General features: G+C 38.6%; 1 protein-coding gene across 2 annotated transcripts in view; it reads left to right on the top strand.

Moving 5' to 3' along the window:
• The window catches only part of mib2 (MIB E3 ubiquitin protein ligase 2), a 171,960-nt gene extending 157,916 nt beyond the window's left edge, over window positions 1-14,044 (top strand). For both annotated transcript variants that reach the window (XM_062999171.1, XM_062999170.1), the window contains exons 15-19: window positions 5,095-5,319; window positions 6,586-6,764; window positions 6,898-7,100; window positions 7,700-7,765; window positions 10,575-14,044. In XM_062999171.1, the coding sequence (XP_062855241.1) occupies window positions 5,095-5,319; window positions 6,586-6,764; window positions 6,898-7,100; window positions 7,700-7,765; window positions 10,575-10,816 (915 nt within the window). In that variant the 3' untranslated portion in view covers window positions 10,817-14,044. The remainder of the gene's footprint in view (window positions 1-5,094; window positions 5,320-6,585; window positions 6,765-6,897; window positions 7,101-7,699; window positions 7,766-10,574) is intronic.
• The last annotated feature ends 1,567 nt before the right edge of the window (window positions 14,045-15,611 follow it).

Here is a 15,611-nt window from a genome sequence, read left to right as displayed (position 1 = left end):
ACATACAGGGGTTGGACAAAATAACTGAAACACCTGGTTTTAGACCACAATAATTTATTAGTATGGTGTAGGGCCTCCTTTTGCGGCCAATACAGCGTCAATTCGTCTTGGAAATGACATATACAAGTCCTGCACAGTGGTCAGAGGGATTTTAAGTTATTCTTCTTGCAGGATAGTGGCCAGGTCACTACGTGATGTTGGTGGAGGAAAACGTTTCCTGACTCGCTTCTCCAAAACACCCCAAAGTGGCTCAATAATATTTAGATCTGGTGACTGTGCAGGCCATGGGAGATGTTCAACTTCACTTTCATGTTCATCAAACCAATCTTTCACCAGTCTTGCTGTGTGTATTGGTGCATTGTCATCCTGATACACGGCAACGCCATTGGATGCACATGGTCCTCCAGAATGGTTCGGTAGTCCTTGGCAGTGACGCGCCCATCTAGCACAAGTATCGGGCCAAGGGAATGCCATGATATGGCAGCCCAAACCATCACTGATCCACCCCCATGCTTCACTCTGGGCATGCAACAGTCTGGGTGGTACGCTTCTTTGGGGCTTTTCCACACCGTAACTCTCCCGGATGTGGGGAAAACAGTAAAGGTGGACTCATCAGAGAACAATACATGTTTCACATTGTCCACAGCCCAAGATTTGCGCTCCTTGCACCATTGAAACCGACGTTTGGCATCGGCACGAGTGACCAAAAGTTTGGCTATAGCAGCCCGGCCGTGTATATCGACTCTGTGGAGCTCCCGACGGACAGTTCTGGTGGAAACAGGAGAGTCGAGGTGCACATTTAATTCTGCCGTGATTTGGGCAGCCGTGGTTTTATGTTTTTTGGATACAATCCGGGTTAGCACCCGAACATCCCTTTCAGACAGCTTCCTCTTGCGTCCACAGTTAATCCTGTTGGATGTGGTTTGTCCTTCTTGGTGGTATGCTGACATTACCCTGGATACCGTGGCTCTTGATACATCACAAAGACTTGCTGTCTTGGTCACAGATGCGCCAGCAAGACATGCACCAACAATTTGTCCTCTTTTGAACTCTGGTATGTCACCCATAATGTTGTGTGCATTGCAATATTTTGAGCAAAACTGTGCTCTTACCCTGCTAATTGAACCTTCACACTTTGCTCTTACTGGTGCAATGTGCAATTAATGAAGATTGGCCACCAGACTGGTCCAATTTAGCCATGAAACCTCCCACACTAAAATGACAGGTGTTTCAGTTATTTTGTCCAACCCCTGTATATGTATATAATGTATATATAGAATACTTACAGTCCACCTTGTGATGGACTGGCAACCTGCCCAGGGTGTTTCCTATCTTTTGGCCAGTGAATCGGACCCATTGCAACCCTGAATAGGATAAAGCAGTGGTAAAACGAATGAATGAAAACTGCCTAGAGTTATAAAAGTTGTAAAAGTCTGGAACTGGTGACATTACCAGATGTTGGGTTTCTTTTTTGCTGACTTTTTGCTGGCTTTTACTGTTTTGGGGCCCTTCACTCATTGTTGCCAGCAGGTAAAAGACATATCCAATTGGATTTAGGACATTGACTTGGCTACTGCTAAAGATTCCACTTTCTTGCCTTCAGAAATTCTTTAGTAGCCTTTGCTGTGGGCTTTGAATCATCAGTTTTGAAGTGTTTGGCTGGACACGGGTGAATAAACTTGTCCTATATACTTCCAAATTCATCTTACCGCTTTTGTCAGTCAACACATCTGCAATAAATACAAGAACATCAGTTCCATTCACAGCTGTAGATGCCTGTGCTGTAACACTTTGTCCTCTTTGCTTCACTGATGTTCAGTTCAAGAGCAGTTCCTTTTTTTTCTCCTCCCATCACTTTGGTACAAGTTTATCTTGGTCTAATCTGCCCAAAGGATATTGTTTCAGAACTGCGTTTTTCAGAATTTTTTTCTCCAGTCTGGCTTTCCTGTTTTTGAAGCTCACCAATGGTTTACATTGTGCGGTCAACTCTCTGTATTTACTTTGGTAAAATCTTCTCTTGATTGATGACTTTAAAACGTAGGCACCTAGCTTGTGGAAAGTGCTCTTGATCTGGTCAACTGTTTTGAATGTTTTTTGAAAGAGAGAATCCACAGTTCATCCACAGTGGTTTTTCCTAGTCTTCTTGGTTTTTCAGGCCTTCTGGTGTTTCTCAAAACTGTGTACCAAACAGTTGTTTCAACACCCAATATTTTTTGCAATCTCTCTGGCTGGATTCTTTTGATTTTTCAGCCAAATGACAGCTTACTTCACCGTTATCAACAGTGAATTTGGATTTCATATTGATATTGATGACCTTTGAAATAAAGGGGGACTGGCACACACCTGGCTATAGAGCGGCTAAGCAACCAAATATCGACCAGGATAAATTGGTTGATGAAAATGAAATGAAAAATAAAGTAGTTGTTTATATTCTATTAGGTTTCATTTAATACTTGCTGCCACCTGAATGATGAATGATTCTTTTTGGCTGTTCTCTTTAGGGATCACCACAGTGGACCATTTATCCTCATATTTAATTTGGCTCAATATTTAGGCCGGATGCCCATCCTGGCGCAACCCTCCTATTTATTCAGGCTTGAGACTGGCACTAGTGCACTGATATGTGTCCCCCAATGTCTAGGATCATGTACTGCCATGTGCCTTCTGTATTTGTGGACCCAGACCAGGAATTTAACCCCCTAAACTTGGGCACTGCTCTTACCACACAACGCCACACCAGCTCATATACTTACTACCACTATTTCAAAATCCATTTTGTGTAAAGTTCCAAATTGTTTTCCTTTCACTTTTAATGTGCATTAAGTGTGCAAGTGAATAAAATATAAATGCTGTAGGGCACTAGAGGTTAAATAGAATGATAATTAAGATTCAGACAGGAACAAGTGACTCCCCCCACTTTCTAATTAGACTGTGGTTCAGTATTACTGCCTACAGTAAGCATAGATTAAATTGCACACATTTATTTGAAACCCCTATTCTTTTCGCAACATTTATTTATTTAATCATCTTTAATAATTGCCCAACATGCAGGATCCTGACACCCTAGATTTTTACTTTGTCTCAACACTTATGATACATTTTGGCTTATGCATATAAATACTTTTTTGCTAATGTTTTAACATTGTATGTTTCCCCTCATTGTATTGTCTCATTAAGATATACACTGATCAGTCATAACATAAAAACCATCTCCTTGTTTCTACACTCACTGTTCATTTTATTAGCTCCACTTACCATATAGAAGCCCTTTGTAGTTCTACAATTACTGACTGTAGTCCATCTGTTTCTCTACATATCTTTTTAGCCTGCTTTCATGATCAGGACCACCACAGGACCACCACAGAGTAGATATTATTTAGGTGGTGGATGATTCTCAGCACTGCAGTGACAATGACATGGTGGTGGTGTGTTAGTGTGTGTTGTGCTGGTATGAGTGGATCAGACACAGCAGCGCTGCTAGAGTTTTTAAATACCATGTCCACTTTATTAGACACTCCTACCTACTGTAGTTGGTCCACTTTGTAGATGTAAAGTCAGAGACGATCGCTCATCCATCGCTGCTATTTGAGTTGGTCGTCTTCTAGACCTTCATCAGTGGTCACAGGACGCTGCCCACGGGGCGCTGTTGGCTGGATATTTTTGGTTGTTGGACTATTCTCAGTCCAGCAGTGACAGTGAGGTGTTTAAAAACTCCATCAGCATTGCTGTGTCTTATCCACTCATACCAGCACAACACACACTAACACACCACCACCATGTCATTGTCACTGCAGTGCTGAGAATGACCCACCACCCAAATAATACCTACTCTGTAGTGATCCTGGGAGAGTCCTGACCATTGAAGAACAGCATGGGGGCTAACAAAGCATGCAAAGAAACAGATGGACTACAGTCAGTAATTTCAGAACAACAAACAAAGTGCTTCTAAATGGTAAGTGAAGCCGATAAAATGGACAATGTGTGAAGAAACAAGGACACACACACAAACAAAATGTATTTCCATTTTAAATTTATTCTTGAATACTAAACAGGGTAAACTTTTCTTCTGGTTTTCTCTTTGTGAAAAGAGCAGTAAAAAAGTAAAAAAGTAAGGCGGATTATTAAGTGCCACAGAGCTACTGTATTTTGCATTGGATTTCTGGTTTATGTGTGCATGGAGGGCACAGTTCTAGCACTAGGAAGATTAATGGGATGCGATTTGCCAGTATAATGGTGGTCGCCTCAGTCCCTGTAGATCTGACTGTGCAGTGGAACATTTAAATCCAGTGTGCGGGCATGGGCTGTGATTTGTAAAAAGCCCATGTGCCCTCTGGTGGCAGAAAAAAAACGAAGCTTCACATCTGAAAAAACTTGCTAAACTGTTTTGACTCATTTAGACTTCGCATTAAATTTAAACATATTTAGACATTTACTGGAATAATTGTAGGTAATTCAGTAACTTTTTTTTTTTTTTTTTTTTTTTTTTACAATGTAGACAGTACTACATGGCCAAAAGTATGTGGACACCTATGACATTGTTGTACCTCCTATTCCAAAACAATAGATGTCAGTATTAAGTTGTCCCTTTCATAAATGTCTTTAGCAGTTTTTACTCCTCTTCTACGAGATTATGGAGTGTGTCTGTGCAAATGTGTGCACACAAAACGCATTTCACCATTCGCTGAGATTGTATAAAAAGGCCTGGCTCATATTTGGCATTCCAGTTTATCCCAACCGAGTTTTATAAGATTCGGATCAGGGCTCTTTCAGATTCTTTCAAACCAAACCAATTAAACAATTAGGGATCTTCCAAGTTCCTTCAAACCAAGCCAATTAAACAATGTCTATTGATTTTGCTTTGTGCACAGAGGCACAGTCATGCTGAAACAGAAAAAAGTCATTCTTGGAAGTTAGAAATGTATAGTGTATGTTTTATAGAATTGATTTTATACACCTGTTAACAATGGCTGTGGCTTAAAAATTATGTGTTGTCCTCATACTTTTCGTCATATGGTGTATTTTGGTCACTACATTTTTAACTGCTTTAATTTTGAATTGTGGCCTTGGAGTGATAACTGTGTTTCGCAATCCTAGGGTCGCTGTGACATCAACATCCGCAATAATCGTGGCCAGACACCTTTGCAGCTGGCAGTGACTCAAGGCCATGTGCAGCTGGTGGAACTGCTGGTGGTAGAGGGAGCCAACGTGAACGCGGAAGATGAAGAAGGAGACACTGCTATGCACACGGCCCTCAGCCGCCAACAACTCGCCACAACTCTCAGCGGCACCGAAAGAGACGCCTCAAAACTCTACAGCAGAGTAAGAAATGCATTCAGACCGGCGGGGGGCAATCAGTTTGAATGCATAAAAAGTATATTTATATTAATAAAAAGCATTTTTTATACAGGTTTTATTTATTTTAAATGAACACAATACTAATGTTTGAACTTAAAATAACCTTGGAATAGCCTCAATTTTCAATCACAACTTTCATGTGTCTTGCTCTCTGTGAGTCTTTCTTTTGGGTGACTTTATGCCACACCTTGTACAAAAAATTCAAGCAGTTTGGTTTAACTTGTGACCATCTGTTTTACTCCTGATCACATTTGGGGTTCAGGCCTGGATATTAGGCAGGCTCCTGATCTGGTGGTTCTTTATCCACAACTTGATTGACTTGTCCGTGTGCCTTGAACCTTTCAGCTCTACAGAAAGGTTTGATGCTTACCAACAGGTGAGGGAATCATGATAGGATATAAAAGGAGGATCCTTTCACTAGCAAAGAAGGTTCATAGTTCACCACTTTGTGCCAAATTTCATGAGAGAATTATCAGTCAATTAAAAAAGAACCTTTCTCTATGTGAAATAGCAAATACTTTGTCATTTATTTAACCATAGATTAAATAAATTTAAAGAATTTGTGTGTGCATAAACCATCATGCTACTGTGATAAATAAAATTGGGAAACCTAAAACTCTGTTACACAATAAGAAAGCTATACACTATGTGTGAGTTTTGTGGGCCCAAGCTTATCTCAGATAGACCTAAAGACAGTGGAGATGTGCAGGTTGATGAATAACAGTGGTACTTAAGTGTGCTGAATGCCTCCTTTGAAGAGCATAGAGCAACACACACCTTGGCAGAGCTGAGGGATGATTTTGCATGAGAGCTATCAGGGAAATACAGGCTGTGTGTGTGTTATAGAGTTTAATTACATTTAAGTGTCCTCTTTTTTTAACAATAAAATATGGTCACCCTAACTTATGGCCTTGTTTTATTGAACAGCTAAGGGTTTAATACTTTTTCACACAGGAGTTGGTCTGTAGTACGTATTTGCCTTTATTAAATGAAATAAACCCTTTAAAAACTGTACTTTTCTTTTAGTCACCCTTGTATTTTTGTACTTCATTTAAAATAATGTGAGGACCTTTGGGTGGTAGGGCATGTAACCACCCTCCTGTGGCCATAGTAGGGTGGTGCATGCAGCAGATAATTGTGAAAACAAGAGGAAACTGCAAACAGCAAATTGTACTTATAGTTTAATCTGAGCAATTGTGTGTGTGTGTGTGTGTGTGTGTGTGTACACAGCTAAACAACTCAGGGCTATTGGGAAACACAGAGTTGAATGTGGGGGCTGCTATTGCCTGTTTTTTGGCTCAAGAGGGTGCTGACATCAACTACGCCAACCATAAAGGCAAGAGTCCACTTGACTTTGTGACAGACAGCACAGTGTTGCAACTTATCCGGAGCTTTTCTGAAAAGTACAGGTAAGTGCCTGTGCATGGATGGTTGGAAACTAGGAGTAAAAATGGTGATTGTGATGTTTGTTCTGAGCAGCAGATTAAGTTCTGCAGAAAAATCTGTGTAATGATAATTTTATGTTGTGTTGCTGTGTGTCAGACTCCAGCAGCTGCAGGCAGGTACATGTGGAACAGGAAACAGTGGAAGCAGTAGCAGCAGTCTTAGACGGGTACACACCACACCCAACACTATGACCAACCTGGCCATGCCTAGCACACCAGGGCCTAGTGAGTGCCTCATCTGCTCTGAGCTTGCCCTGCTCGTGCTCTTCGCACCATGCCAGCACAGTGTCGCCTGTGAAGGTAAGAATACATACAGTCACCTTGATTAAGTTTCAGTATGTCAATACTATTATGTCCCCATTATATTCAATTTCAATATGTCCTCTTTATCAATAGTACTTTCACACATATGTCACCATGCAGTGGCCACTATTGCACCCCCATATCATAAAGAGTTTGGCTTTTTCATGTTTACTGGTAACAGTCAACACAGTAAAAATGTCAATTTTTCTAGAAAATGCTAAATTGTGGACTCATCCGACCATAGAACACATTTCCACTCTCTTTCTGCTTTGGCCGAGAGAACTGTGGAATTTCTGCATTGATTTATAGCTTTCTCTTGGCAGAGTAGAGCTTCAGGTTGCATTTCTTGATGCAATAGTGGACTGTGTTAAGTGACAAGGTCTTTCCAAAGTGTTCCTAGTCCATGTGGCTATGACAGTAGTATGAGGTGTCTCCTATGTCATAACACCCTTACTGTTTCTAATAGTGCTTATTGTAAAATATTTCTCTTTGGTATGTCAGAATTATTGAGAATTGAGGTATTGAGAATTAACAAAATGCTTGTTTATTAAAACATTTTTAAAAAAGGCATCTGACTTGATATTTTGTCTTTTTAGAATGTGCTCACAGAATGAAGAAATGCATCAAATGCCAAGTCACAATCACCAAGAAAATTAGACAAGGTAAAACCTGAAAAATAATTGAAAATGGGTCAATGTTTTGCATGCTTTGAGACTCTTAGGTCTTCATATGTCATATATTAATGATTATGGTAAATATTTACTTTATACATGGTTTTTAAGTCAATATATTTTTTTTTAAGAATTTTTACTTTTGCTTCTGTGCCTCTGAAACAAAATGCATCTGTCTTTTGTTACATGTTACAGTAGACCCTTGAGTTACGAACGGTTTACCATATGAACATTTCGGGTTACGAACGATCTTTTTCAACTTAACGTATGAACAAATTTCAGATTGCGACCCGAAATTCGCGAAACACGTGACGTCACGAACAAGTTGACTCCGACCGTCTTTCTCTCTATATATACTGTATATATATACTGGTGCTGGTCATACAATTAGAATATCATGAAAAAGTTGATTCATTTCAGTAATTCCATTCAAAAAGTGAAACTTGTATATTATATTCATTCATTACACACAGACTGATATATTTCAAATGTTTATTTCTTTTAATGTTGATGATTATAACTGACAACTAATGAAAACTCCAAATTCAGTATCTCAGAAAATTTGAATATTACTTAAGACCAATACAAAAAAAGGATTTTTAGAAATGTTGGCCAACTGAAAAGTATGAACATGAAAAGTATGAGCATGTACAGCACTCAATACTTAGTTGGGGCTCCTTTTGCCTGGATTACTGCAGCAATGTGGCGTGGCATGGAGTTCATCAGTCTGTGGCACTACTCAGGTGTTATGAGAGCCCAGGTTGCTCTGATAGTGGCCTTCAGCTCTTCTGAATTGTTGGGTCTGGCGTATCGCATCTTCCTCTTCACAATACCCCATAGATTTTCTATGGGGTTAAGGTCAGGCGAGTTTGCTGGCCAATTAAGAACAGGGATACCATGGTCCTTAAACCAGGTACTGGTAGCTTTGGCACTGTGTGCAGGTGCCAAGTCCTGTTGGAAAATGAAATCTGCATCTTCATAAAGTTGGTCAGCAGCAGGAAGCATGAAGTGCTCTAAAACTTCCTGGTAGACAGCTGCGTTGACCTTGGACCTCAGAAAACACAGTGGACCAACACCAGCAGATGACATGGCACTCCAAACTATCACTGACTGTGGAAACTTTACACTGGACCTCAAGCAACGTGGATTCTGTGCCTCTCCTCTCTTCCTCCAGACTCTGGGACCTTGATTTCCAAAGGTAATGCAAAATTTACTTTCATCAGAGAACATAACTTTGGACCACTCAGCAGTCCTTTTTGTCTTTAGCCCAGGCGAGATGCTTCTGACGCTGTCTCTTGTTCAAGAGTGGCTTGACACAAGGAATGCGACAGCTGAAACCCATGTCTTGCATACGTCTGTGCGTGGTGGTTCTTGAAGCACTGACTCCAGCTGCAGTACACTCTTTGTGAATCTCCCCCACATTCTTGAATGGGTTTTGTTTCACAATCCTCTCCAGGGTGCGGTTATCCCTATTGCTTGTACACTTTTTTCTACCACATCTTTTCCTTCCCTTCGCCTCTCTATTAATGTGCTTGGACAAAGAGCTCTGTTAACAGCCGGCCTCTTTAGCAATGACCTTTTGTGTCTTGCCCTCCTTGTGCAAGGTGTCAATGGTCGTCTTTTGGACAACTGTCAAGTCAGCAGTCTTCCCCATGATTGTGTAGCCTACAGAACTAGACTGAGAGACCATTTAAAGGCCTTTGCATGTGTTTTGAGTTAATTAGCTGATTAGAGTGTGGCACCAGGTGTCTTCAATATTGTACCTTGTCACAATATTCTAATTTTCTGAGATACTGAATTTGGGGTTTTCATTAGTTGTCAGTTATAATCATCAACATTAAAAGAAATAAACATTTGAAATATATCAGTCTGTGTGTAATGAATGAATATAATATATAAGTTTCACTTTTTGAATGGAATTACTGAAATAAATCAACTTTTTCATGATATTCTAATTTTATGACCAGCACCAGTATACAGTGAGCGAACATTCAGACAGCGGACAGTGTTTTTCTGGTGTTTTCTTTATATTTTGTAAAATTCTATATTAAAATGTCCCAGAGGTGCAGAGAAAGCGCAGTGTTGAGAAAATGAACACATTCATTACATTTGTTGTTGTATAATTATTCCTGCCAGTAGCTGTCACTATGTATCAGACAGCGGGGACAGTAAGTGAGAGGGAAGAAGGAATTCGGCTCAGTAAAGTAGTCTTTCTTTCGTGCAATTACACCTACAACATACAACACTATTGAAATAAAGAAGGAAATAATAAAGAAATATGAGAGTTATTGTTGGTAGATACATTTTATAAAAAAAGGACATTTACTATGGTGTATGGTACAGCACACGTACTGTACTGAAATGTGATGTGTGTGTTTTTTATGTACAGCAGAGTACTACTGTGTATTGTTGTTTATTATTGTTTATTACAGGAATGTCTATTCTATCATTTAAGATTTAAGTGAAATATACTTGTATTTATAAAAAAAAAATACATTTTAAGACATTAGAAAGGTTAGGTAACGGGGTGGTTTGGGAGGTCTGGCATGGAGTAATTCTATTTACATGATTTCTTATGGTGAAAATAGGTTCAACTAACATACGTTTTGACTTGAGAACAGCCCTTCGGAACCAATTAAATTCATAAGTCAAGGGTCTACTGTATTATGTTGCTACTTTACATTTGTTTTTATTCTTGTTCATGAATGTTTTTAATTAGAAATCATCTATGTTCGTTGGTTGGCTTTAGCTGTTTTAAATAGGCTCTATGAATACACTTACAACTTACATTCTGTCACAGACCAAACAGAGGTTGACAGCAGTCCAAACTCAGAAAGTTCAGAGCAGCACCACTTGTTGGAGCAGCTGCAGTCGCGCTACAGGCAGATGGAGGAGCGCATTACTTGCCCTATCTGCATCGACAACCAAATCAAGCTTGTGTTCCAGTGCGGTCACGCCTCTTGCATGGAATGCAGCTCTGCCCTCAAGACCTGTCCCATTTGTCGCCAGAGCATCCGTGAGAGGATCCAACTCTTTGTCTGACACGTTCACATTTACACTCAGGAGCGGTGGGTGATTGGGCCGTGTTTTGCCAAGGCTGTCAATATTCACTGTAAGATTGGGAATGTGGAGAGTGCTGTAATTCAAAAATAGCCAATCATCAGCCACATTCAGTCATGCTGAGGAAAGATAGTACAAAACAGTCATCAGTCTGGTCCCATTAAATGTTGACAGTTAAAAGACATCACCCTTAAAATCACAGCTTCTCAACCACAAAATCGTTTATTTTCCCGGCGTCTTTTCTTTCCTCAAACACAACTTATTGTTGCTTTCTGTAAGACTTGCACTTGGCCCTTAAATTGAATGTCATGACTTACAGTGGGTCTGTGATGCATACAAAGTTGTTTAATTTTTGAGTGAAAAGTTACATTAACAGACAGATTTTGTTAAAAGCTGCATTGAGTAGAGTTTTGTTCTATATTTTGTTTTTCAATCTAGTGCTTTGTTACCTAGTACAACCTTAGTACCAGAAAAGTTGGGGCAGTAGGTTAAATGCAAAAAAAAGAAAGTTATATGTTTAATACATTTTCTTTGATCTGTATTTAAAAGACAATTCATGTTTATTTTCCAGTTTCTTTGTTTTTGTAACTATATGCTCATTCTGAAACTGATGACTGATGCAACACGTTCCAAAAAAGTTGATATAGGGACACTTTAAGAAAGATGTTTTTAAGGGTTTACAAGAATTACAGCTATATGTGGTGGATTGAAGTGGGTTAATTTTCAATTTAAGTCTTACAGACGGCAGTGTTAAGTGTTTCATGATCCCACTGTGATATATAACATCACTGCCTGATAAGCAGTAGTGTCATATAACTCCTCTATCCCATGTCAACCTAAAAGCTTTCCACAAGCAGGGGATATACAGTGCATGCTGATATGCATATTATCTAGTTTATATATTGTGATATGGTTTACATTTGTGGTGTTAATGCAATCTGTTTTTATTTATGCCTTCAATGCAGCCTGGGGCATCAAGGTCACAAATAAAACGGGCTGAAAACCGAAGCTACATGTTAATTTATTTGTTTGTTCAATTTGTTTGTTCATTTATATAAAGAGGAGGTCATTTTACAAAAAATAATTAACATAAGACATTATATTGGTTAAATGTGAGGCATTTATGTTTATTCCATCTTTTAGAATTCTCTCTCACACATTAACTTGTCATAGAAAGTCATGTGTTTGCATTGAAAATTTAAATCTGAATTTTGTGATGTAGATAATAAATAAAGATCGCACATGAATCCTAGATCTGATGCTAGATCTAAATACTTTAATCTCTGCTCTGGGGCTTTTCTGTAGTTGTTTTTTTCTACCCTAAATATACCATTCAAATTTTTTAATGGCAAAAAACAGTGATTTTAAAGGACTGCTTTAAATAACATTTGTGGTTGAAGACCATTGCTTCTTTCTCATGCATTGTGGTAAAGAACTGTCCTGTGCTCTCACTTTTACTAAACAGGGCAAACCACTATAAGCCTTCTTGCTTGGCTAACAGTTTATTTATTTTTCCAACAAACTTTGCATAAAAATGATAAATGTGTATGTATTTGACAAGAATCATCCTAGTATTGTCAACCACCAAAAATCCTGTACAGTTGTGTTTTGTTCCAAAAGGGCTTACTGTATGCATCAAAGAACATTTGACTATTTTATTATATTTTGTCTTTACCAGTCTGTATGGAAAAGGATATTTGAATGTCATTACTGGGATTCTGCTGCATCACAGCTTGAGCACAGTAGAAAAGTAAGACCAATGTCAGTGCCAAACTTAAGCATTACAAATATTTGTACATAGTATTTAGTTTATTTGTTTTCACTGAAAGATTAGCCATGCTAAAATTACTTTTCACTAACTTACTTTTTAGAATTATTTTTTTTCCCTTTTACTTCTAAAATGTATGAAGCCCATCATCGGGGCAAGAAGAATAAGATTTGTACCTTTACACCAAATTGTACCTGTACTTTTTTCAATTACTTCCACATTTTGTTCTATTCCCATAGATTTGCAAACTACCCTCATGTTAACAATATGTACCCAAAGTGTACCTCTTTCTATACTCACAGTCTATGCTCATGAATTTGCAAACTGTTAGCTACTGACTTTGCACACTGTTTGAAAATCTCTACCTGCTGATTTGCTGGCAGTACCCTAATTAAAAAAACAACAACAAAGTCTCTGCCGTTACTTCAAAAAATGAACACATTATTAAAGAAGTTTAAGCAACAAGTGCTTACATTTTGGAGTTTTGTGCTACTTATGAAGGCAAAACACCTTATATTTGGTTTGCAGTAACGAAGCAAGAAGAATTACTTATTCAGTTCTGTAGCTTACTCTCAAAAACAATATTACTATTATTACTACTGCTGCTATGCACAGTTTATTAACAATTTATAAATAGCAAATTCAGTCACTGGTGGTACAGTCTGCAGATCTGTGGGTACAGATTGTTAGAACAACTTTTGTACAGACTACTTTCTATTAAAGTGCATAAGAAGGGCACATTTGGAAACATCAAGCCTTTCATCCATTGCTCTTTTTACATGAGAAAAAAATGTGGTGCTTGCTTAAAGATCACTGTAAATGCCACTTAGACTACGAGGTGTTAAGGATCAAACCTTTTTCTTTTGAAGCTTGCCAGATGTTGTGAATGCAGGAATAATGTAATTCCTTGTGATTTATGTGTTGTGTGTTCCAAACCATATGAATGTCTTGGAGAAAGGGCCCATGATTTCAAAGGGGTGGTTGTTAAATACATTTTTCTTTTTGTCCTGTTCATGTCTTGTTTGTAACTGCATTACATGCAGTAGTGTATGTAAAAGTGGTCTCTAGTTTGCAGAAATGGGCCTATTGGCTTAAAATGGCAATGCAGAAATGGCAGTAACTTCACCTAATATGTGAAATGCTATAGAAACCCTATAGTAGATTTGTTCATATATTTAATTGGCATGTCCATAGTGAGAATTATACATGGATTATATATGAATTTGCAGCAGACACGTCAGGGCAAATAAAGGTATCAGCTCTGAAAGTATATGCTTCAAAGATAACGTGTCAAAAATTATTTAAGCAACAAATGTTATTGTTGATGTTTGTACAGTTCAGCACGCAACATTCTAATGTTGGCCTTACTGTCTATTCCTGTTTTTGTTAAGTTTTACTGTACAAAATATTTTTCAATAAATATTGAATTGTTTTATAAGTAACATTGGCTTTGATGTTGTATTTTATACCCCACAAAGTTTTTATTTGACTTTATACAGAAATATGGTCAAAAGCTTATGAACAGCCCTTCTATTTGAGGAATTCCAGTGTTTCAGATGCACTCATTGCTAACAGGTATATTAAATCAGTTGGGGAATTCCCATGGTTTCGTGTACTTCAGTGGGCTGTCTGCCCTGACCTCAACCCTAAACCCTGACTAAACACATTTGGGATGAATTATATTTGCATTTTTTACATTTACATTGGAATTAGAATGTTGATTGTCAACCCTGCCTTCTAATCCAACATCAGTGCCTAACCTCTCAAATGTTTTGAGTGAATGGACATAAATTTACACACACACACACACACACACTTAAATCTTGTAGAAAGCCTTTCCAGAAAAGTAAAGGCTGTGGGGAAGGGATGACATAGGTTAAAATTTGAATGTCCAACCAGCTCATAATCAGGTGTCAACATATCTTTGGTCATATAGAATAGAATTTAGAATTTACTGTCCGTAATGTGGAACTCATGGCATTAAAAACGTTCACAACATATAAACTGTTCCAACCACAACACACGAAGCGCTAGTGAACAGACCCCTTTCATACAGGTGCCAGAGAGCAATGGTGAACACCATAACAGAAGCCGCAGTGACACATCAGAGAGAAGAAATAATACGACAAGGAGGACATGTGACACCATCAAAAATAAGCTGAATGAACCAGTTGGCAAGCTCGGACTATGGATGATCATTCTTCTCATCTTGGCTTTCATCGCACTTATCTTAATCTCTGTTTTGGTCTGCAGAGTTCCAAGAGTGGATGAGAATGAAAAGTACAGTGTTGAGGAATTTGGTGTGCTACGTCTGTTCAGGGGCAGTTTTACACTTAAAAACTTTAACTTAACACCAGACCCTCATTCAAACTCCTCAGATCCGCTGAGTCATCTTTAACAAAAGCTGTCCAACATCTACAGATCCTCCTATGCTTTGGAGAGATATTTTTCCGCTGTCAAAATACAACCAGCAAGAACTGACCATATTACTGTTGAGTATGAGCTGACATTTCGGTTGCATGAAGAGCATACACAGCTAGTGCGCTACACTCTGAGCAGAGAGGTGGTGTACCATGTGCTTCTACAAAACCTGCTTGACCAGGATACAAAGGACGCATTTTACATTACATCACTTCACATGGACGGTAAACCTTTGTAAAGTCAGTAACAAAGAAAAAGCATATTACCTGTGATTGTTACATACATATTGTTTGATTTCTTCTTCTTTGCAGTTGGGAAATGAAATAGTGAAATACATTTAAAGTGTACATAACTCTCAAGTCAGTTAATAATCCTACCTACTTTTGTAAGTAGGGGGAAATTGGATTTTTAAGGGCTCTGTAGGAAAACTCTAAATAATAAATTGAGAAAGTTGGGAGGTTGGCAGTATATCAGGAGACATTGCCTTTGAAGCCAGTCTTGACTTTTATTTCATACTTTGGTGCATTGTCAGCTTATGCGTACCGTTAGGGGCAGTGATAACTCAATGGTTAAGGTACTGGACTAGTA

The sequence above is a fragment of the Trichomycterus rosablanca genome, chromosome 7 (genome assembly GCF_030014385.1).
Source record: "Trichomycterus rosablanca isolate fTriRos1 chromosome 7, fTriRos1.hap1, whole genome shotgun sequence".
Taxonomy (NCBI): Eukaryota; Metazoa; Chordata; class Actinopteri; order Siluriformes; family Trichomycteridae; genus Trichomycterus; species Trichomycterus rosablanca.
The sequence above is the reverse complement of the archived record's forward strand: the minus strand, read 5'-3'. Positions and strand labels throughout refer to the sequence as shown.